At 43.1% G+C, this 22,409-nt stretch overlaps 1 protein-coding gene across 1 annotated transcript in view; it reads right to left on the bottom strand.

The window, feature by feature from the left end:
- The window catches only part of LOC109525350 (GDNF family receptor alpha-2-like), a 64,092-nt gene extending 42,751 nt beyond the window's left edge, over positions 1–21,341 (bottom strand). Inside the window, exons 1-3 of the mRNA XM_019885786.1 lie at positions 20,907–21,341; positions 19,683–20,027; positions 6,500–6,586 (exon numbers count right to left, since the gene is read on the bottom strand). Coding sequence (XP_019741345.1) covers positions 6,500–6,586; positions 19,683–20,027; positions 20,907–20,958 — 484 coding nt within the window. The 5' untranslated portion in view covers positions 20,959–21,341. The remainder of the gene's footprint in view (positions 1–6,499; positions 6,587–19,682; positions 20,028–20,906) is intronic.
- Between the last annotated feature and the right edge of the window lie 1,068 nt (positions 21,342–22,409).

Raw genomic sequence — 22,409 nt, 5'->3', positions numbered from 1 at the left:
AACTGTTGATGAAAGACCTGTCGGATTGATCGCTGCGGCTTTGTCTCCTGAAAGAACCCAAGGTGGCACTTTTAAAAGGACGACGACGCGAGAACACGGGTAATACCACAAAACATCATTGTATATCACTTTGGGCTATTATACAAACTGCGACGACAGCCATAGAGCTCGCATTTCCGCAGTATTTCATCTCCTTTTTGTTTATGGCTACTCCGACAAATACAGTGAAAGTGAGGATCAACAAGCAGGACGGGCCAGCTAAAATGAATTCGACTGAACGTAATTTAACCCAAATTCCTGAAGTCCCACGGAGAAAAAATTGAAATGATGCCATGTGAAAACACAGCAACAGCAACAGATGACTGAGTAATTATCACATCGAATTGGAATCTCTGCTCGCATTACTTATAGCCTTATACTTGGGCGGCTGACTTCACGTCTTAATCCATTTGCGTGCAGCATCACCGCTAAATGCCACTTCACCATGTTTGCTCGGAAAGGCATCGTTTCTCTCTGGCTGAATGAAAGTCACACATTGCAGTATATTTGTGTTCCAAACCACACAGTGAACAAGATCACAGTTTCTGAGTTTGGTTATTTGCCGTTTGCAAGCTAATCCGTGCTTGGGCGTTACTGGACCCCTGAGGAACTGTGATGTCATTTTCGGTTGACAAGAAATGGCAAAACCGTGCCTGCGTGGGTTTTCTCCGGGTACTCCGGTTTCCTCCCACATTCCAAAAACATGCATGGCAGGCGGATTGAACACTCCAAATTGTCCCGAGGTGTGAGTGTGAGCTTGAATGGTTGTTCGTCTCTGTGTGCCCTGCGATTGGTTGGAAACCAGTTCAGGGTGTCCCCCGCCTATTGCCTGAAGACGGCTAGGATAGGCTCCAGCATCCCCCGCGACCCTTGTGAGTATGAAGCGGATCGGAAAATGGAAGGATGGATGGATGTTCTGCCACAATTTTTCCAGGGTACTACTGTTGAGCTGAAGTTCACTTATAAGAATTGTATGCGCGGTCACTTGCGAGTGTGAGAGATATGCGGAAAGTACGATGCAACATGGCATGTCTTCTTTTTTTAGGATTGGCCTTATGCACATCATTTGGAAAAAAAAATAATTAGGCAGTCGGAGCAGTTGCTGTGCGACATGGCGTGCGCCTGCAAAATAGTGCACACAGTTGTCCAGCATCATCAAATCAAACGGCGCTCAAAAAAGAACATTGCCTTCATTTACGTCAAGAAAACATTTTTTTTATTTTTTTTTTGTGGCACTGACTAGAATTTTGCGTTAATTAGTTAACATTTTGTGAAGTCGGGATGCCAGTCGCCAACATATCAACTTGCCATAATTAGCCATTAAATGTATTTCGTGAAATATCAAATCGAGCGGAAGTAACGGGAATGTGATTGCTTCAGACCCAGCTTGCGGTTCAAATGATGAGGCGCTGATTAATTTACATATAATGACTTAGTTCTGACAGATTGCAATGCCTGCAACCCCGTTGAAAATGTCTTTAACTTGTCAATTAATCTGCGCATTAATGTCTGCGGGACAGAGCAAAAAAATGCCCAGGCAATATCATAGCAGACACAATTTGCAGCGATTACACAGGGCGAACATGAAGACCAAAAGGCTGCTTTTTTGGTTTGGTTTCAATTTGAAAAGTGTGAGAGTGGTGACGGCAGAGGGAGCAGACACCTCATAACGAGGATATTTTTGTCATGCAAACATTTGCTGATCGTCTGTTCAGCCGGCTACCTGCAGTCCATCCTTGATTTTCCATGTCCTCTTATTTTGCTTTTGCCTGATTGTTTAATCTTGCAGTGGTTTCTTCAGTTTTTTTCCAGAGCTAGATATTATCATCGCTCAAGCCCTGGATAATAGGGACCCGCATCATACAGCATCACAGTATTTGGTGGTGCAATTATGAGCTAAAGCACTGGTGTCAAAGTCCAGGCCCCGGGGCCAGATCTGGCCCGCCACATCATTTTATGTGGCCCGCGAAAGCAAATCAAACATGGCAACTTCCATGATGCTTGCTAAAATATGTACCAAAATTTCAAATTCTCATATGTAATAAATAAGAGAGACATTTTAAGCATTTTTTTGTTGCCAAACACCCAATTACGTTAACTTAAAGAATAGTTATTTTTGACTTCTTTATATGCTTTCAGTCATAATGGCCCTCCAAGGAAAATGATAACTAAAATGTGGCCTGCAGTAAAAATGAGTTTGACACCCCTGCGCTCATGTTTTTTCTCTTTGCATAGTCGCAAAGAGGGATTGGATTTTTAAAATGTTTCCAAATTTCTTTTATTTTTTTTTTTTCAGGAGTGCAAAAAAAAAATTTGATAATTTATAAAAAGAACAACAAGAGCAACTAATTCAGTTCGCGGCACGTGGCTACATTTCATGTTTTGAAAGGAGTTGAAGCAGACTGCCGAGTACGCAGCAGGCGCCGCAGGGCTCCTCTTTGTGTCGCTCAGCTTGGATATAAAAACGAAAACGTGCAATCGCACAAAGATTCTCAAAGTTATCAAAGCCTTGCCTTCAAATGTTTATGCTATGCATTTATCACCGGAATTCAAACTTTAATGGCAACCTTACCTGATTTAGACTTCTGTGCCTCACACTTCATTATGTTCATAATTCAAGGTTATCCGCATGAGGTTTTTTTTGTAATAAACGATGAGACGGCTTCCTTCTTTGATGGAGTTTTTGTTTGAACTCAAATTGCATATTTAACTGCACGTGTAGGTAGGCAGTGTTGACAGACCATGGAGGAGATTCACATTATATAAAATTGTCAAACTCGTCTGCACGTACATAAGCTAGCGGCTTTCAAAGCAAAGTTGTCATTCTTTGTTTGATGTTGAGTTTGACTGTAAACTTCACTTGGCAGTGGCAATAAATGACCCGAACGCCCCTTTTGAAGAACATTTCTGCCAAGCTGCTGCTTGCTGCTTAGAGAATTGTGTCACGCCACCGTACTGTGCTCGCATCTCAAATTTCTGCTCTTAAGTCAAAGCAAAAAAAAATAACTTTTTCAACCGGTTGCAAAAAAAAAAAAAAAATTATTAAACGACGTACACGAAGGTATCCTCTCACTTTCGGCGCATATTTTTCAAAACCAAATCACCTTTTAAGCCATTTATATTTCAGTATTCATATCGTTTGTGATGTTTTGTTTTGACAGTGCGCCTTGAGGTTTTTGTCACGTCAAATGAGTGCCTTGGCCCAGTCAATTTTGGGAGCCGCTGCGACAGTATTTCGGGCGCTTTATAGAGTAGGGGATTGGGAGCGATGCGGAACGCAGCTCAGCTCTCAACAAGGATGCATTTGTCAGTCCACACATCCAGTAAAGGGTCAGCTGCAATCACTCTAGGCTTGTGATGAAGTCATCCGTGGGCATGTTGCAGCTAATGCAGATGAAGTCATTGAGGGCGACTAGTGTTCTTGTTCGGGGGACGGACCCTGCAGCTTCAAGTGACTCATTGCCTCATTGTCTGAGTGCATGTGAAAATAACTGAAGAGATGGACAGGTCTGAGTAGAACGAATTGAAGTAATACCTGTGGCATTGCTTTAAAAACATTGCCTTGAAAATTCTTGCAGCACCAGTAGTTGACAGAAAAAAAAAACAACCCACCAAGATTCATTTTAGTCAAACAAAATCAGAGAAACGGATTAGTTTGCATTCTTTGGAGAGCTGTAGGTCTATAATTTGATTTGAGAGATAATTTTGTCGAACAGCAGTGAATGAGAACTGTTAGTAACGAGTTATCTCCGATCATATAGCTACATAAGGTAACCAAAACAGCCCTGAAATCGGCTACCAATCAGTCCGCCTCAAATCCATTTGGAGAGGCGTCAGCTTCATTGTGACGTGAATAAGGGTAAGTGTTTTCCATATTGATGGATGTACGCTCACCAAAAACATTCAAAACACCTGACAGGACACCATTCATCATGCATTCTACGAGTTTCATAAACAAACCCAGTTTTTATCACCACCATCCTAAAGAACAATGCCGAACATACAATTGGATATCTGCTCTCCCGTAGATTTCTTTCAGGCCCCCAATCAATTATTCTACGAGCTCAGAAATGATAAATAATGAGCTAAGCTGGCAGCGTAACAAATTCCTGCGAGCAAATCCGATATTTCACCTTGGGGAAAATGAAGGAAAACAGCTGAATCAAAATGGCTGGCTTAATGACTCCCCTGTTACATCTTAATCAACCAAGTACACCGTAGCATATGCTTTGTTCTCAACTGGCAATGCTGCAAATTGGCATGCGATGATCACACATTTGGCTGCGATTGACATATTGCCAACTTCGACTTTGATTCTCAATCATCGGGTCAGATGACATCACACCTTTGTAGACACTCTCGCTACTTTGCTTTTTCATTCATAAATCACACAGAGAATTACAATACAGGGTCCCTGAAGGAAATTTCCACACCAAAATGGTCCAAGTGGAACCTCCACAGTCAGAACAATCGATTGCAGGCCACTTCGACTTCTGAATTTAATTACATTTTTGAATTATTTTCATAATTTAAAATATTGTTTAGCATGCAAATGAGAGGAAAATATATAATCAGTTAAAATGATCATGGTTAAATGAGCCAGTCTTAGCTTTGAGCGTGAATCTTTCGTCTGTAGTCTGGACAGTGGCGATTGGTCAATAGAGGGCGCTCGAGTGCCGCCGCACCACCAGAGGTGATGACGTGCGTGAGTTTCCTTGATGACACAAAAAAAAACTAAAAACTAAACTAAAAATAAAGAAACATTTTGAAATATATTCGTCTATTTTTACATGAGCATGATAAATAGTATAATGTATATTCGATGAATTAAATTTCTTTATCCCTGTTGACTTGCATTAAAATGTTGCCATGCGCAGTAGCTTCTTTTCGATGCAATGGATTGGGACGAATTTGGACACTTGATTCCCAGACGTCACATCGAAACACAGACTCTGAATCCACAGATATCTGCTCACACACTCCTCAGTAAGTCTCTGGATGTCGACTTTTGTCGATGCTCTGTCTCTTTTCGTGCGTCACTTCCGTCTTTTCTACTGATTTGTCAATACAAGAACGTCAACGTTCACTCGCTGTTACCTGATGGTCTCACTTTTGGGTTATACGCCAAATTGTTCAACTTTAAAGACAATGCACACTCTGTTCCCTGTCATGCCCCCCAAATTCCAAAATAGTCTATGGCCAGACATCCTTTCGCTATTCCAATCATCTTTCATTCCTCATTTTGTCATGCAAACGTTTAATGCGAGACCAAGTGATGCACTGCTGATTCCAAGCTAAGGGGATTATGCAAAAAGCGTGCCTTTGTGCTACATCCCTACAAAGTGAGAAACAAGCGAGGGGAAAAAAAATATGCTGTCGTTAGTGTTTCTAGATTGCTTTTGGCAAAAAAAAAAAAAAACAACGGGGGTTTAAAAGTAAAAGAACATCCACTGGTAATGTCTTGACAGAAGAGGATGAAAGAGAACCACTGGATGTGTGATTCTGTAGCTTGCAAGGCTGCAGCGGGCAGAAATCGCTCAACTTATTGAACAGCAGCATCAACCCATGCGGCTTGAAAGTAAGATCTGCATTGATTAGTGGCACCGTGATGGTAACAACTGGTAAATTAAATCATCAGCTCTATGGCGCCTGCTGAGCCCAAGCTGTTTAATTAGTAAAGAGGAAATCAAACAGAACGCAGAATCAATACAATGTGGGTTCGCGCTCTAGTTTACCTCACATGCCACAAGATGTACCAACAGCATCAGTACCAAGCAAGAAAATGCCCGACCTCACAGACCCTTTGGCCCGCACTTTCATCCCTTCGGAATTTACATGCACAAAAGTAACCAATCAGAAGTGTCGCTGGAACCACTCGCTCGGATTCTGCGTACAACTCAAACATTTTTGAGAATTAGGTGGTTCTCCTACTTGTCTCGGAACATTTTAGAAAATCTCTTTGTGTGTGTGTATGTGGGGGGGGGGGTGTCTAAATGTGGCCATTTGCATCATGCAAGGACAATAATAAAGCCATTCATAGATGAGTCTAGTTTAGAGGAACATTATACCTTTGACCCCCAAGTCGCATCGTAAATGTATTCAAATACAAACTGTACTTTCAAACAGTATTTTTGTACTTTGAGTCCATTAAAGTGTGTTCCGAAATAAATGTTTCAAAACAAGCCATTCGAAAAGAAGAAATGAAAATCGATTCCAAGCGAAACATAACTGACATGTACTTCACAAATGTACCACGCTGGTTGAAGAAAAACAGCCAAACAAAAAACTGAAAAGTAACCCTAACCCTGACACATGCGGTGAACATTTAATTCAGTGATTCTTTTGCGTACCACTAGAGGGAGCCCATGCACCACACTTTGAGAATCAATTGGGGGTATGATCCTCCATAAATATGAGAAATATTCCTATTAAGGCCCAGTGAGTGCCAAAAGTTGGTTACCTGAGGAGATGGAGGCCAAGCGGAATGCATCCTGATGACGGCCGGGTGCTACAGGTTCATATGGCGATGAGTCTTCCATGTCTCCGTCTGAAGGGACACAACGAATGGTTGAAGCACCTCATTGAAACCACTTGTAATATTGAATGGGTCTTTATGAAGGGACATTTCTCCTTGAATTCAAACCGACGATTTAGCGTGTCTGAACAAAAGGTTATTGTATTATATGTATGTTTTGGTTTAAAAAAAAAAAAATCTATATTCACGGTCATGTACCTTTCTTTTGGACCTTGTGGTTCAATGTAGGTGTGGAACGTAAATAGCAGCACATTTTATTTTATTCGCTTACAAGATAGATGCTCTTTAGAAAAAGAACACGAAAAAAAAACACAAGGGTTCAAAGAATCCAATTAGCACGGCGAAGAGCCTCCTATATTCTCTCTTGTCGTTTCTAATCCCGCATTTACCATTCACGGCCATGAAGTGTGTCTGGGAAACTGTCAGCCTCCAGTGAGCAACAGTTTTGCATTCAAATCTTGATGGAACTATGAAAGCTGGGAACAGTAATGAGCGGGCAAATGACCCAGCAAACGGCTGAAATTCTGGGGACCCGCATAGGGTCACAACAACTAGCGAGGAGGGGACACGGCGCAAGAGCTCGCTGCCCCGCCGGCCGTCCGGAGGCGCCCCGGTTAGCTTATGTATGCTTAATAGAAGAATTAATCTGGCACATTCAGCGATTACGAATGTAATCGGGATTTGCAGCCTGATTTTGTTTTAATCATCCTGAGGGAGAGACGAAGTGAGTTTTGTCTCCATTAAAATGACGGCCTCAAAGTCAATTGACAACTTCCTGTTTATTTGCCAGCATGTTTTGTACGTCCGGAGACGATAACATGCGCTGCCTGCGCAAACAATCAGAGAGGCAATCAGTAGAGACGGAATATTTTTGTTTTATTTTCCGGCATTTTACTTTTGTACGTCTCCTCTGGGAACGCCTAATCAACAAATCAGTCAACAGAATTGAAGGTGATGATGGCATCAACCACGCGTTGATATTTCACAAAAACAGGAGTTGTCAAAGTTGAATGCAACTATTGAAAACTGATGAAAAGAAAACAAAAACCACCACAGACAGGCTTGCTGTAAAAGAAAAATTTCAAACGTGTGTCCAGAGGGGAAAGAAAACAAATCTCTGGCATGTGTACGTCTGTAAAGTCATTGCTTTATGTCAAGCTCTCTGCCCCCCCCCCCTACTCCCCCCATCAATATTGACAATCATAACAAGATCGAGAAGCTCTCATGGAGCCGCTGGCAGCCGAGCACAGTGTGCGAACGCTTATGCGTGTGCGCGCGGGTGTGTGTGTGTGTGTGTGTGTCGAGAGGAAGAAATGGAAGCGAAAATGTAATCCTGTAATCCTAAAAGTTTGGAGTGTGTGCACTTTTCTCTTTTCCTCCTTTTTGTTTGTACATGCTGATCAAATTGTACATCTGAGCGTGTTTGGAAGCGTACCCTGGCTTGCCTTGCTCGCTGGAAACATGGCGACACATCCCACAGTGTGTTCAATTACACTTGCATTCTAAAGTTGTGCGACACTTCCGAAGCTTCTCACGAGTTTCGGAATTAGCACTCGCATGGCAAACGTTTAGCGTTCTTTTATGTCAAACGGCTCAGCGGTGGCCGCAGCTATTGTGTATCCTATGAAAGCGTAAAAAAATGATCTCTAGGTGTGCGTGGCAATATGCTTTTTGCTTTACATCCAGAACATGTTGCACCGTGACTAGCAATCTGGAACAAAGGCCCCGATATCATTCGACAACACTCACTCATGCTGCAATTGAAAGCCATCACAGAGGTGGGTAAAGTTCCCCAAAAATGTACACGAGTAAGAGTACTCTTATTTTACAAGATGACAAAGTAAAATTGAAAAGTAGTCATCGGAATAATTGTTTCCACCGTTGTTTCTGCCATGCGTCGTGTCCTTTGGTCACTTTTGCAAACCGTGCTCATTTGGGAGGCTGCCGCGACTTGGGTGCGGTCATGTGAGTGTCTGGTTTTACTCGATTGGTGAAATTAGTCAAAGGTTGCGAGTGGGAATGTTGGCTCGGTGAAGCAAAGAAAAAAAAACAGAGTACCCAGAGAAAACCCACGCAGGCACGGGGAGAACATGCAAACTCCACACAGGAAGGCCAGAGCCGGAATCAAACCCTGCACTTAGATTCGTAGTCATTCAGGTCATGGTAATCCGTAAAGTTTGAGACTGGACTCTTCTTATTTGTTTATTTTTTTTAATTTTCTTATTATTTTTTATGAGGGGGATACGGATGTAGTTTAACCCAGAAAAGGATTGCCTCCGTTTCCACGCTTCAATTATTTTCTTTATCGGATAAAAAAAAATCATTTTGAGTAATTCTGTTCACATATGCTTCGTTCTGCAATAATTTCCGAGCTGTTAGCCACAATATTTATCACACTTTCAAAGCTCTTTCAAGTAATCCCCAAATATGTCAATTTACGGCTCATTCCAGTGCATTTGCTGACGGAATTCTTATCAAAGGGAAAATGCGCTTTGATCACATTAAGCCCAACAAATTCCTTCAGAAACCGATTCAAAAAGCATTTTTAGTCCAAACACTAACTGAATTCGACCGAGTCCTTATGCATGCGAGCGCAAATGAATCACGAGCGCTCAAATATCACTGCTCTTTGACCCACAGCCAATCATGCGTCATCGTCATCATCATCATCAACACGCAATAGAAAAGTCTTCCGAGCTGTTTTGTCATATGATGTTTTTAGCTTCGGGGCGACGATTTATTGCTGTAATTAAGCCGCCATTTGCCTTCATTTTCTCTGCCAGCGCAGAGCATGACAAGACCATCAGGCCCGCGCGGAGCCACGACATCAGTCATCCTCGCGGATGCATTATCAATGAAGCTCAACTCCCGAGGTGATGGAGATTGTCCTTTTGATTTTTCGTGGCATTCTTGGCAACCTCCTAATGGCTGCGAGCAAAGTCAATTTTAATAACTGTCATTCACAGCTCCCTTCTTTTGCTCCTGTTAGATTGATTTCGCATTCTCTGTTTGTCTGCGGGCCAATGTTGAGGAAAAGTCACAACGTGGCCCCAATCGTAAAAAAAAAAAAAAAAATGACACAATGTGTTCAACTACAGCATAATAGAAAAGCCGCCCTGTGTGACACCAAAAGACGAGCTCCTTGTGGCGCGCACTTCAAGAGAGAAAACAGTCCCTCAAAAAAAAAAAAGTGACAAAGTTTTGCTGTCAGAGCTCAAAAAAAAAAAAAGAAGCGTGCAAAATTAGCTGTCAGAGTCAAATTGCTTTTGAGGAGGCAGCGCTGCAATACGTCAACTTCATTACATTTGCGCGAGGTGCAAACACGTGCTTCTTTCTTGGAATTCCGCTCCCTCAAACGCATCTGGCAGCATAAATTCAGTTTACAGCGCCGCTTTTGATGTGATATTGACATTTTAAACTCAATTCCAAACCTGACAAATAGAATATTGGATTAACCCGTGATAATATTTCAAGTCACATATCCGAATGCGGCGGTGTGGCGTGCGTGCGGGCAACCTGCGAATAGAAGCCCCCCCCCCTCCCCCGCGCCTTCCCCTCCCCTCCGCTCACATTTCCTTGGGCAATGTGTAATGGTGATACGAATAGTTACACACTCACTTAGCTGAAATCACAATTTTTATACATGCCTGGCGCTTGGTGATTGAAAACAGGTTTCCTCCTGAAAACTTTCAGTTAAAAAAAAAGAAAAATCATTTTATTCCGTCGCCGCAAGTCAGACGGATCATTAAAAGGGGCTCTGCAGCCTCGTCATATCAGCCTCCCCATTTACATTTGGTAGCGAAACCGAATTTGGGTTGTGACAAAAGCAAGACGGCTTAAATGTTGCCATCAAGCACTTCGATATTTCATGCAAAACGTGATTAGTGTTTCTTTATGGCTGCGCCGCGTACCCGCAGGAAAAGCATCCATATAATTAATCCGTCTGAAGAAGTATTTACAAAATAATTTAACCCCTCCGCGCGTGCGGAGAGGGGAGGCCTCCGCTGACAACAAGCGGCAATTTCAATTAACGATGAGCGAGCGGCTGCAGCCTGCTGCCAACACACACACACACACACACACACACACACACACACACACACACACACACACACAGCCGTGATGACAGCCTGCGGGTCTAGAAGTTGACTTGAGAAAGGCACATTCATTTCGTGGCGCTGTGAGGACTGAGTCTTAATACTCCCATCATGACTGCATTCACAGCGCAGGATGGACTGTCACTCACTTCCCCCTCCAGCCACTAAGACAGAACCTTGTCCACTCAACCCTCGGGGGAGTGGGGATGTGAGGGGGTATATGATCCTCGCATTTAGGGGAGGCAGAGCGTAAAAGGTGGCATGACGAGAAAGAACTGCTCTGAAAGAATGTATTGATCGTGTCCCAAAAGCTATCGGCAGGTTCTTTCTTATGATGATGAAGTAGAGTTGCCATGTCGGCCATGGGGGTGGGGGGGGGGTGAGGCTGAGGCGGCAGGTGGGAGGATGTATTCAGCATGCAAGAAGGCTGCTTCCCCTCTTGAGCCGCCTGACATGAGGGGCAGCCTGGAAAAATGTTCTGCTTATGACAGTGGATGGTTCAGGTAATGGCCGGTGACTGCTACCATTGCTCATAGTAATGATGGTTTCACCCAGGAATACTATGTACCTTTGTAAACCTCCTCCTCATCCTCCGCCTCCCTCTTCTCATCCTCCCCCTCGCTTTCTTTTCCGTTCTCCTCCCTCATTCTTTTTTTTTTTTTTTTCCCTTTCTCTCGGTCTATCAGTGCCGCTGCCTCAGAGCATCCTAACAAGCTGGCGGCAGCAGCGTGTGATGTTAACATGATATCACACGTCATAAGCAACTTGTGATATTAACGTGATGTAATGGCCTACTCGGAGGGTGACCTTGCACTGTTGACATTTAAGAAAAAAGCAGAAAATAAACCAAGAAGTCAACATGACTTTTGTGTTTGCGAGAGAGTCCAAGTGTAGGGTGTTTACATAGTTGATGTACACTTATGGATTTGTGAACAGACGCATTTCGACATGGAACGCATGTATCGTAGCTCCTGTATCTTATATGAAAACATGTCCGTCAATAAAAATATAAATGCATAGCAAATTGCCAAACTCTTACAGATATGCTGCTGCTCCATGTGTACGAAAGTAGCAATTATTTAAGGTTTATGATTGCCATAACATCTATGCTAATTTATATTAGCCCGCCGACAAGGTTTCAATGTCGGCATTAGTTTGGCTGAACATTGTAGTTTTCGAAAACCACGAGCTGCCCTCCATCGCAGGCTTCACGTTCACAATTTTGTCATTTATTTATTTGTTTTTTTTTTTGGAAATTGCTTTATTTAGTTTGGGTGTAATACCACTAAATGTTGGCATGCTCCTGTGTTTACTTAACACCATGTAAGTTTGAAAGAAGAGTGAAAACAGGAATTTATTTCTTATGTCCCAATCCATCCTGCTTTTTACGCCTACAGAAAGCAACAGCTATTGGTTCATTTTATAATGTGCAACTTTGGGCATGATTATTGATGTATGTTGTGAGATGATAAGTTAGTTGTTTGGAAAAAATTGCATTTGTTTACTGTAAACACATAGGACTGGGGTTCCCGACAAGGGAAAGTTATTTCTTTTTAGAAAATGTTGGAAAACTGAGAAGCTAGTAACCCATTTCTTGGTAGCTTGAACTCATCAGTATGGGTAGTTTTTCCAGCAAATCAAAGGCCCATCCAGAGTTTTGGGAACAGCGTGTTTGTGAAGTTCGGGCACTGGCGCGTGGATGCTAATTTGCTTTTGAGCAATTTGCAGCTAAATTGTCATGTAGAAGATTGGGGTTGGTGGATGTGGGTGGCGGTCGTCTCTGTTCTGTCTCTGCAGCTAGCTCTGCTAATTAAGGCACTCTGAAAGGTCCTCTCGAAAGCTCTTTCACGGCTAAGCCCAGGAAATAATGTATGTCGGAGGTGTGCGAGTGATCGTTTGAATGTTCTATTCGGTCGCATTGCTCTGCAAGGCCACATGCATACCGGGCCCAGGGCGCTAATGAAAGGGAACCATGGCCGACTCCCTATTGCTGCTTGAGCTCATGGATCTTTTTTTTTTTTTTAATAATGACTTCTGTTGTACATTCGGAGCAAGAACCACTCATTATTTTTTGATGGCAGTTGTACTGCAATGTTTTATTTGCTGCCATTTCCCGTTGGAACTCATTGTAAATAGCTTGCCGTTAGGACCACTGCGAATGGCTTAGAAACCCGCATTAGAACACCCCTGTCATTATTTCCAACTTTAAATGTCGATGAACTGTGAAATGGCGCGTTCACTGTATTGCTGGCTGCAAAGGGAATTGAGGGATGGACAGAATGTGGCGTGTCGGACAAGTCAAAACGGATTGTTAGCGAGGGTGACCGCATAGCAAGCAACATGTACAGTTCGATGTTTTGGTACAAACAGCTCATTTGACGGGGAGTTTGACAACTTTGTTTGTCTACAAATAGTCACGACTCGGCAAAAAGTCTCCAGTATGTTTTCATAAACATACTTTAGTGTGCTGTGCGGCACTCGTTAGCAAAATGAGTGCTCAGTCTGCTCGTTTTTTTGGCAAGAAAATAGACACAGTTTGGACTGCATATGTTCCAGCATTATTGGCTAGTTGTGTCATTATCTCTTTTCATCTTATTAGCAACTCACCGTGATAAAATGTTTTATTTACGAGTGCCTTCTTACATTTATTGACTGTACGCTGTTAGTTTATTGTCTTGTTTGAGTGTCTGGAGCTTGCGTCTTATTGCTAACGGGACGTTACGAGCGCATCTTGCAATTTTAGGGCTGTTTGAAAGCCCGATTATTTGTTTTAATAAGCTCCGGTTATTATCGTAGATAAGATGGCTCAACCTTTTTCCAGTTCGCAGTTGTCAAAGTACATTACACAGCTACCATCACGGTTTAAAGGCCAAGCGTGGAAGATATTTCACGTCCAATATAATTCACAGGGTTTTGGGGGGGAAAAAACAAAAGTGATCGTGGTAGTTAAAAGCATTGCTTTTTTTTTATTTGTACCTCTTTATAGGTCGAGGAAGCATGTTTGTTAAAGTTGAAGAAAAGGCACCACATGCCACGCTGTGAAGCGGCGAGACCATGTGATCTGGGAAAGGCTTCAGCACACCCACATGGCCCTTAATGAGGGGAAGCAGTGGTAGAAAAAGGACAGATGGAAGTTCTCCGAGCTGCGAGAAAAATCCAGCACCGGTGTCACAGACGGTATATTTCCAAAATGCAAACTACAAGTACAAGTATTCCTCTTGGAAATGAATTCCCTGTGACGCGGCCATGAGTCGCCTTCCCACAATTCTTGCCTCTACCCACGCACTGAACAAAGCAGACGCCACATATGACCTCTGTATACTTGTACTGGCTGATCAGCTGGCTTGAAAGAAGGTACATCTCCTGTGAGAGCAGTCTTGACACGTCTCTGACACACTTCACATGCTATATGGAGTAAGGCAACAAGCATCCGACATTCAGGGTCAAATTCACCAAGGTACTGCGTGGCTTTTGCGCGGCGCTAACCGGTCAAAATGGAGCCAACAGATCGCGTTTAATCCACAAAACACACGCAGACGGTGAAATGCGTCACGAACTGAGATGCCAAGCGGAATGCGTCTCGTTGCGCCGGTGGTATTTGCACGTATTCATTCGAAGTAATATGCATATCATCGGCGGAGAAATTTCCCGCATTGATGTCAGTGAGCCTCATTGATAAACAACGTCTAATTCACTTACACAAGTGCAAGTAGCCAATACGCGGCTTGAGTGACACAAATAAGGGCTATAAAAAGCTGGTGTAAACTCAACGGAAGCCTCTTTTGAACAAGGGAACACATTGCAATGTGAGGGAACACCCGGACACGGACAACACATGTCCGCCAACCCCCAATTCCCCGTCGACTAAGTAATTTCGTGTCATGGGAGATGGCAGTTCAGCTCGGGCCACTCCAATGACAGTCCCGTTCGCACTCTGTCAGGATCCCGAGCTAGCATTCTGATCATTTTATCTTTTTATAATAATAACCATAATAACCATTATCATAATTGCCTATGGCATTTTATTCAAAGGCATCTTTCTTGGCACTGAAGGACACTGTACAATATGTTACATTATGTTTATTAAAATAATAAAACAATAAAAAATGGAGGACGACACAGTGGGTGACTGGTTGGCAGGTCCGCCTCACGGTGCGAAGGTGCAGGGTTCGATTCCGGCTCTGGCCTTCCTCTGTGGAGTTGGCCTGTTCTCTCCGTGTCCACGTGGGTTTTCTCCGGGTAATCCGGTTTCCTCGCACATTCCAAAAAACATGCATGGTAGGTTCATGGAACACTTGAAATTGTTCTTAGGTGTGAGTGTGAGAGGGAAAGGTTGTTTGTCGATGTGTGCCGTGCAATTGACCGGCAACCAGTTCAGGGTGTCCCCTGCCTCGTGCCCGAAAACAGCTGGAATAGGGTCCAGCATGCCCGTGACCCTCGTGAGGATAAGCGGATTAGAAAATGGATGGATGAATGGATAAAAATTGGAATGAGAGAAATAAATATTTTTTTAAAAAGACAAACAACGGAAAGGGGAACAGATGCGTTTTGAGTTGTGATTTGAATTGAGTGAAAGAGTCCCTTCCTACCTTGCCATTGTTGTGCCACAGTCACGGGTGTTCTTGGTGCAAAGCCTGCATTTATAATTTGCCATGTGTGCAATCAGTGGGAAAACAGGCGCAAACTGCAACCAGCCGTAAAACTTTGTATGCGTGTTTGCGCTGCATGCCATTAGCGCCGTATTCCGTGTGAAACTGCGGGTTCAAGTAAAGAGCAATCAAAGGTGCCATCTGCGGCCACAGTTCATTCTTTGTGGACTCGGCCCTCGGTGTATTCTCTGCAGCGATACAGTCACTTCCTCTTATTTCAGTCAACTGATGGGATCCCACTGCAGGTGTCAAACCTTGATAGGCAAACCACTCAAAAGGTGCCAAATCAACTTTTGTCAAAGTGAAGTGAAAAGGCTCCCTGATGATGGCGCTTTCTCCTGTCACGTTCCGGTTGAGCCTTAAGGTTATCTCAAGGTCATTTCAGATCCAAAAGGAGCTGCCGAAAATTGTCGCGTTTGAGGATGCAGACTTTATCAAGGTCAGTTAGAATATCTGTCGAGCTGTGAACCGATCTACAAGACGCTTTTATGTTTCCTGCTCTTTCAGATGGTAAAGTCACTTTGTTCTGCAGAATAAAGATGTTCGTGATGAGGTTACTTGCTCGTTTGAAATGTAATTTTTTATTTATTTTTTTTGCCGCTGTGAGAACAAATGAGCCGTGCTGTTCAAGCAATTCTGTCTGGAACTCCACTTGCCACTCAAACCTTTCCGTTCTAAGCATTACATTTTTTCTTTTTTGTTTCAAACGTTGTATAAGTTATGTAGCCTAATGATTGAAATTTTTTTACACCTGCAGTCATGTCCTTGTAGCGTCCTCTCATCTCATTTCTACTGCTTGTTCTGTTGAGTTCATGGGTGACCTCCAATCAAAGACTGACTGACTTTTTGGGCAATGGGCAGGGGAGGCATATAGAGAAACAAGCATACACACACACACACACACACACACACACACACACACACACACACACACACACACACACACACACGTACAACACAATGGGTAACTTCATTGACCCAAGCTTGCATGTTTTCAGATGGAAGCCGGGTACTCAGAGAAAGCTGCTCATTCATTTTCATTCCCCATTTCAGGGAACATATTATGAAGAAAAAAAAAATGACAAAAAAATATTTCAACAAATGAATGCAACCAAAAATCCCGGTTATTCTTTTGAGACATGCATTTTTCAGGCTGACCTGAAAAATAATTTTGTGACCAGAATACTTGTTCTTAATACTTCAGGGCGACTGAGTTGAACTTAACATGTTGCTTAAGAATGAAATATTGTGCTTAACTTACATATCATTTCATTTGGAATTTTCACAACAGCACATTGATCGTGCAACATATTGTCAGTTAATGTTTACTTGCTTTTTTTTTTTTTTTTTTTTTTGGCTTCCCAACAGAAGTCACACAATAGCACAAATTTTAATATAATTCAAAACAAGATCTGCAATTGGCTGGCCACCACTTCAGGGTGTACCCTGCATACTGCCTGAAGGCAGCTGGGATGGGCTCCAGCACGCCTGCGACTCTCGTGAGGATAAAGTGGTTTAGATAATGGATGAGTGGATTAAAAAAATATATATTTACAAACATGGCAATAGTAAAAACATATCACCCATCCCTAGAGCTAATCCTTATCCCTTCTGTCTTTCCCTAATAGGCTTCTCATCCATGCCTTCTGAGTTGGTGATTCAAGTAGATCCACTTAAAGGGGAGTTTGCTAATTTTATCTTGAAGTCACTTTTTGTAGCACACATTAAAACTGTGATTTTTGACCTGAGAGTAATACATGATACATATGATGTTTGAAGAAAAAAAAAAAAACCCTGCCGTCTCCTGTCCCCATTATTTGCCTTAAATATTACTGAGAAAGAAAGCACTGTACCTGAGAAAAACAACCAGTTCAGAGGCGGAAGGCGTGATTTACGAGGTGTCAATACGTAATTGTGTACTTGTACAAGTGTTACATTTTGAAGTTTTTCTTTCTTGATGTCGCCCCCCCACCCCATCACATTTATCATGTACTACTGTCAGGTCAGAGTGACAGTTTTAACAAAGGTGATAAAGTGTTATGTTTTTTTTTTTTTTTTTTTAATTACTAACTCTCCTTTTATCTATTTAATGCCGGTCCAGTATACACCAATAGTTTACGGTTTTTCCTCTTTGTGAAAAAGGTACTTTCAAACACCCTCAGAAAAAAATGACAGGTTCTGGCTAAATGATGACAGCATGAATGCAAGACATGGCTTGCTACATGTTCCATCTCCTCTAAATCACAACGAATTGTCCATTTGTGCCGTGTTTGTCCTCAAAGCAACATCCAGACTCCCCCCCTCCCCAAAGTCACCCACAATCTTCCAACTTTCATCTTCTTTTTCTATTCTTCTTAACCAGCGTAAAATCCACATTGCATTTGAGCAATGTCGCGTGAGCATATTTCAAGCAAGTGTCCAAACAAGGGTGTTGTAGCACGCGGATTGTTCATAAAAGCATACTCGAGTGCTCAGCGGATGATGATTTGATTAAAACTGTGCTTAGTTTGTGCTGAAGCTTCATCTCCAAGGGCGACGCATGGGACCAAAAACAGGCCACTGCTGAAGAGCAGACTCGGCCGTGAAACGCAACCTCTGCAAAGGTCACGCCGAGGTAGCCAGATTCAAATAACTACGACCCCCCCCCCCCAAAAAAAAAGTCACTGAAAACACCGAGCTAACGACAACATCGTCAACAGATGCCCGGAAGGAGGTGGCGACTTTTTTCCACCCCGTCAAAGTGTTTTGCCGTAAAATCCAGAGAGTTGCCAGTTACAACAAGAGTGCTATTTTATGTGCCGCGTAAGTGGACACATAAGGGCCATTGGGCAATACAAGCGTAACCTAATTACATGGTAATATGGAACACTTTAGGTGAAAAACAATAAGTCTACCATAACAGGTCCTCCTAATGTAATCCCATTATGGCTCCATTACCTTGGAGAGGATGGAGCGAGCAGGAAAAGCATGTATTTTATCCGGGGGCTCAAAGCATCTCTTTAAGAGGACACCAGGGTGGAGTGCATCAGCGGGGTGTGGCGCTGTACATCTTCCAAACCTTTCAAGGTCTTCAACGACTAAACGTATGCTGAAAAAAGTTGTTGTTGCCTTTACTCAATTCTATTTTTAAGTGGTTGCGTTTCATAAAATCACCAGGATCCAGATACATTTTTTTTCAGTCGACTATGCATCTACTTTAAAAAATGGATCTGGATCCAGATGATTTGATGTAATCCAGCCACTTGACAAAATCAAGTTGAGGAAATTCAACACAGTGTAAAGTTTTTTTGTTTGTATAATTTGCATTTCATTCTTAAGATGGGTTTGTTTTTAATCTTCTATTTAGGTCACATTTTTATGATATGTTATGACTTGCAGTATGTGCATTAGATTTTAATTGGACAAGTATTTTTTTTTCCCCGATTTTTAGGTGGTACTTTGGGTAATATGTTTGCGAGATGCTAACTTGGAGGAATCATTCAAATTCCACTTGAATTTCTGTTCAAACAGCTGTCACGCAACCCAGGCTTTGCGGATCTCGGAACGTAACCTAATCTACCACTCAACTATGCTAACCAGGGGCGTCCATAGGGGGAGGGGGATGAGGGTTCTCTCTCTCTCTCTCTCTCTATATATCTATCTATAGACAGTATGTACAACGAATAATCATCCATTGGTATCCTGTAAATCATCAAAAGGCAAAAAGAAATTAAATGGTTGAACAAAATGGCGGAAAAATCAACAGCGGACGAAGGAGAAGTCACTTTCAGCACAAGCCCTTGAAATTGCCACAACTGCATCAGAACTGACAGCTACACATGGGGTTCATATTTACCTCCGTTCAAGCACAAGCGCGCCACGGGACGTGTTTTGCGTCCATGCGTGTCACTTCACTGACGCATTCTATTCAAACTGGAGTGACATGAAACAGCAGCGTGAACGTCGCCTTCGTGCATTTGACTGTGACTCATGCGTTCATGCAGCATGAAGACAAACTGGCCCAAATGATTGCGATTACGAGAAGCAGAAGTCAATCATAAGTCATAGAGTCCAACTCGGGCTCTACTCAGTCATGAAGATGACGGATGAATTGTTTTATACTGCTACAGATAATGTGTCTTTGTTGAGCAATCTATGCCGGTGATGTATAGTGACAGGCAGGACAATGAAAATGCTCTTCTCGTAGATGGCAGGAGATACAATAAATCTGTTGCCAATCATCCAACCATTTGTGTCCACAGAAACAGTCGCAAATGTTGCCATCGTGACATTTTTAGTTTTTGCGGGATTTTTCGACATGTGCCTTGGCTCAATCGAGGTTGGGAAACGGTGCTTGACTCAGTGAAACCACGTGCCCCCTACCTTCATTGAGTCCCATGTGGATGGTCCAGTAGTTTTGAAGACACTGCATCTCCTTCTTCATGCCCCTCTTGCAGCGGCAGTCGAAGAGCGGGCTGACCAGCAGCACCCGCAGGGCCGCTCGGCACTCCTGGTTGTTGTCCAGCATGGCTTCCTTCTCCTTGCCCACCAAACACTGGCGCATCACACGGTACCGAGAGCTGCAGTGTGGGTTCTGGTTGCACATGTCACTCGCTTGGATGCAGTCCACCCATTCCGATGGCGTCCCGGCCACTTCGGACCCGGGGTGCCCGTCGGCCAACACCACGGACAAAGCCGAGGAGCTGTCCCAGGAACTCACGGTTTCATCTACAGGGAGACAAGAATTGTTTGTGGAATTACGTTTTGGGTTTTTTGTAGTGTGCAAATTCAAGCCTTTTATGCTATTGTGGCTTTATGGAGGCAACAGGTCGAATATGACAACAACAACAACAAAAAAAGTGCTTGATGGCCTGTGACAAGACGTCTGTGCGTGGACAAGCGAGACTGTAAAAATCTTTCATTGTCCACTGGAGTCTTTATGCAACACAGGGCTATTTGTCACAATGTCATGCAAAAGCGTCGAAGTATATTTTTTGTCCAGTGCTTCGTTTTATGCCACTAACCGCTCCGCACCGCACAACATCTTGTTCAATGTTTGCTGAACACGTCACAGCAGAATCTTGTGCTGTATCTTGCAGGTAACGAGATGGGATCACAGGGCCAGACGCTCAGGTGCGTCAGGGTGACACGAGACTCAAGATCTAAACCCGCTCACACCTGCGCGCGGTGGGAAAAGGTCGAAGGACAAGAGCGACCCCTTGTGGGGAACCGGATAATGCAACTGCCATTGAATGAGACCGTATCATCAGGTACGACAGGGACATGAGGTTGAAGCGCGCATTTATGTGATCACTCTTATTTTTAGACGCGCGAGTGGCTCACACGGAATTTAATGTGCATTCGCCTCAATAGAAATAAAAATGACACCTTCGTGAAACAATTGGCAGCGCGTGCATATGTGCTGACTTAATTTGTGCCGTCAAAATGGTCACATTTCTCACAGGTATTTATAGACACACATGATAGTTTCAACACTGCAGGTAAACACAAATATAATCAAAAATATACACCCGAACGCTGTACCGGAGCACAGTGATAGCATTATTTTAGACATGGGGTTGAACATTTGAACATTTCACCTCTCACCTAAAAGCAGAAGAAAGCTGCACAGGCAAATCCAAGCCGTGAGGGACCTCATGATGGAGCGAGGAGATGTATCGTTTCCAATTAGGTGCTCTCAAATCTTTTCTTTTTTTTAAATGATTATTCCAAAGGATAATCCGTGTTTTAAGAGTGGGGGTAACAGTATCCTCATTCAACTCCAAATGAACGGCCCATTGATGCCACGATAATCCAGTTTTAAATTTGGATCAATTACACTGACCACGATTGTTGAAAAATGAAAACATGAAAAAAAAAGAAGTTAATGGAGAGGAAGGGGGGAAAAAAAAGGTCAAATGCCAGTCACTGAGTCAATCCATGAACGCAGTTTGTCATGGTCCTTCTGCGCTCACAGCGATCAACTAGTGAGACTTCTTCATCTCTCGGCATTCTAAACTCCTTCGACACTGATTTGTTCCGTCGTAGGGGGGGTGGGGGAGGAGGAGGACGGGGGGGGGCGCTAGAGGGCGCTGCGAGGGTGAGCTGACCTCATTGGAGAACGTGTGGAATGCAAGAGAGACTTCATTCTACCTTTGGCTGCTGGTGGTTTAAAAGAATGCTCCCCGAGGAGATGACATCATGACATCAAGCGACTTTAGAAGGTACACACAGGGGACACTTTGTTAGGTACAGCTGCGCAATCCATATATTCATGAGCGATTGTCCTCATGACGGGGCCCTGGGTGAGCTGGACTCTGGTTTGTGGCGCGAAGTACAAGGGCTCTATTTTCGAAGAGAGGCGTGCGGAATAAATACGAGCGAAACTTCATTTCCGTGCTGGGCGAAGTCCAGTTTACCGTGTTTGGGAATTGGGCAGACCACTCTACGCCTCGCTGGGCATTCAGGCTGAGCGAGGGGGTTTTGTATGACACGCCCCCGGCCCACCTGATGGTAACGATGAGCGAAAGTAGACTTAACTTTAGACCCAGTGAAACCAGGTCTAAGTTGTGGCACAGGTGGTGCAACGTGATTGTGGTGGATTTGATCCAGACATCATTTGAGTTTAACTTACTAATTTTGAAAGTAGATAGCAGTACTTTATACTCCTAACATTGTTAAAATAGCCTTGTTACTTTTTCAACCTCCGCAAATTACGACACTGCATAAAAAAGATTGTCTATTTTATGCTTTCAGATTCAACTGAGAAACCGATGTAATTATTTACCATACTCCATTGCTATTACATTGAATACATCTTGCAAATGATGGCTTTAAAAATCCGAAATGAGACCCACCAAACGTGTGCCTAAAGCGGTCATGTCAGGTGTTTCTTTTTTTAAATTATTTTTCATGTAATTGACATTCTGAAGCTCCATGAGTGGTTCAAAATGCAGCGTGTGAGAAGCAACTGTCAGTATGATGCAGTGCGGTGCCACGCGGCAATAACAAACTTATTTTTGAGCGAATACCTCTCTGACAGTGCCAATGAAGCGTATCACTTTGTCCACCAAAACTGTAGTTCACTTTCCACTTCCTCCACATTAAATT

This window comes from Hippocampus comes, unplaced genomic scaffold, assembly GCF_001891065.2.
Source record: "Hippocampus comes isolate QL1 unplaced genomic scaffold, H_comes_QL1_v1.1 scaffold78, whole genome shotgun sequence".
Lineage (NCBI taxonomy): Eukaryota > Metazoa > Chordata > Actinopteri > Syngnathiformes > Syngnathidae > Hippocampus > Hippocampus comes.
The sequence above is the reverse complement of the archived record's forward strand: the minus strand, read 5'-3'. Positions and strand labels throughout refer to the sequence as shown.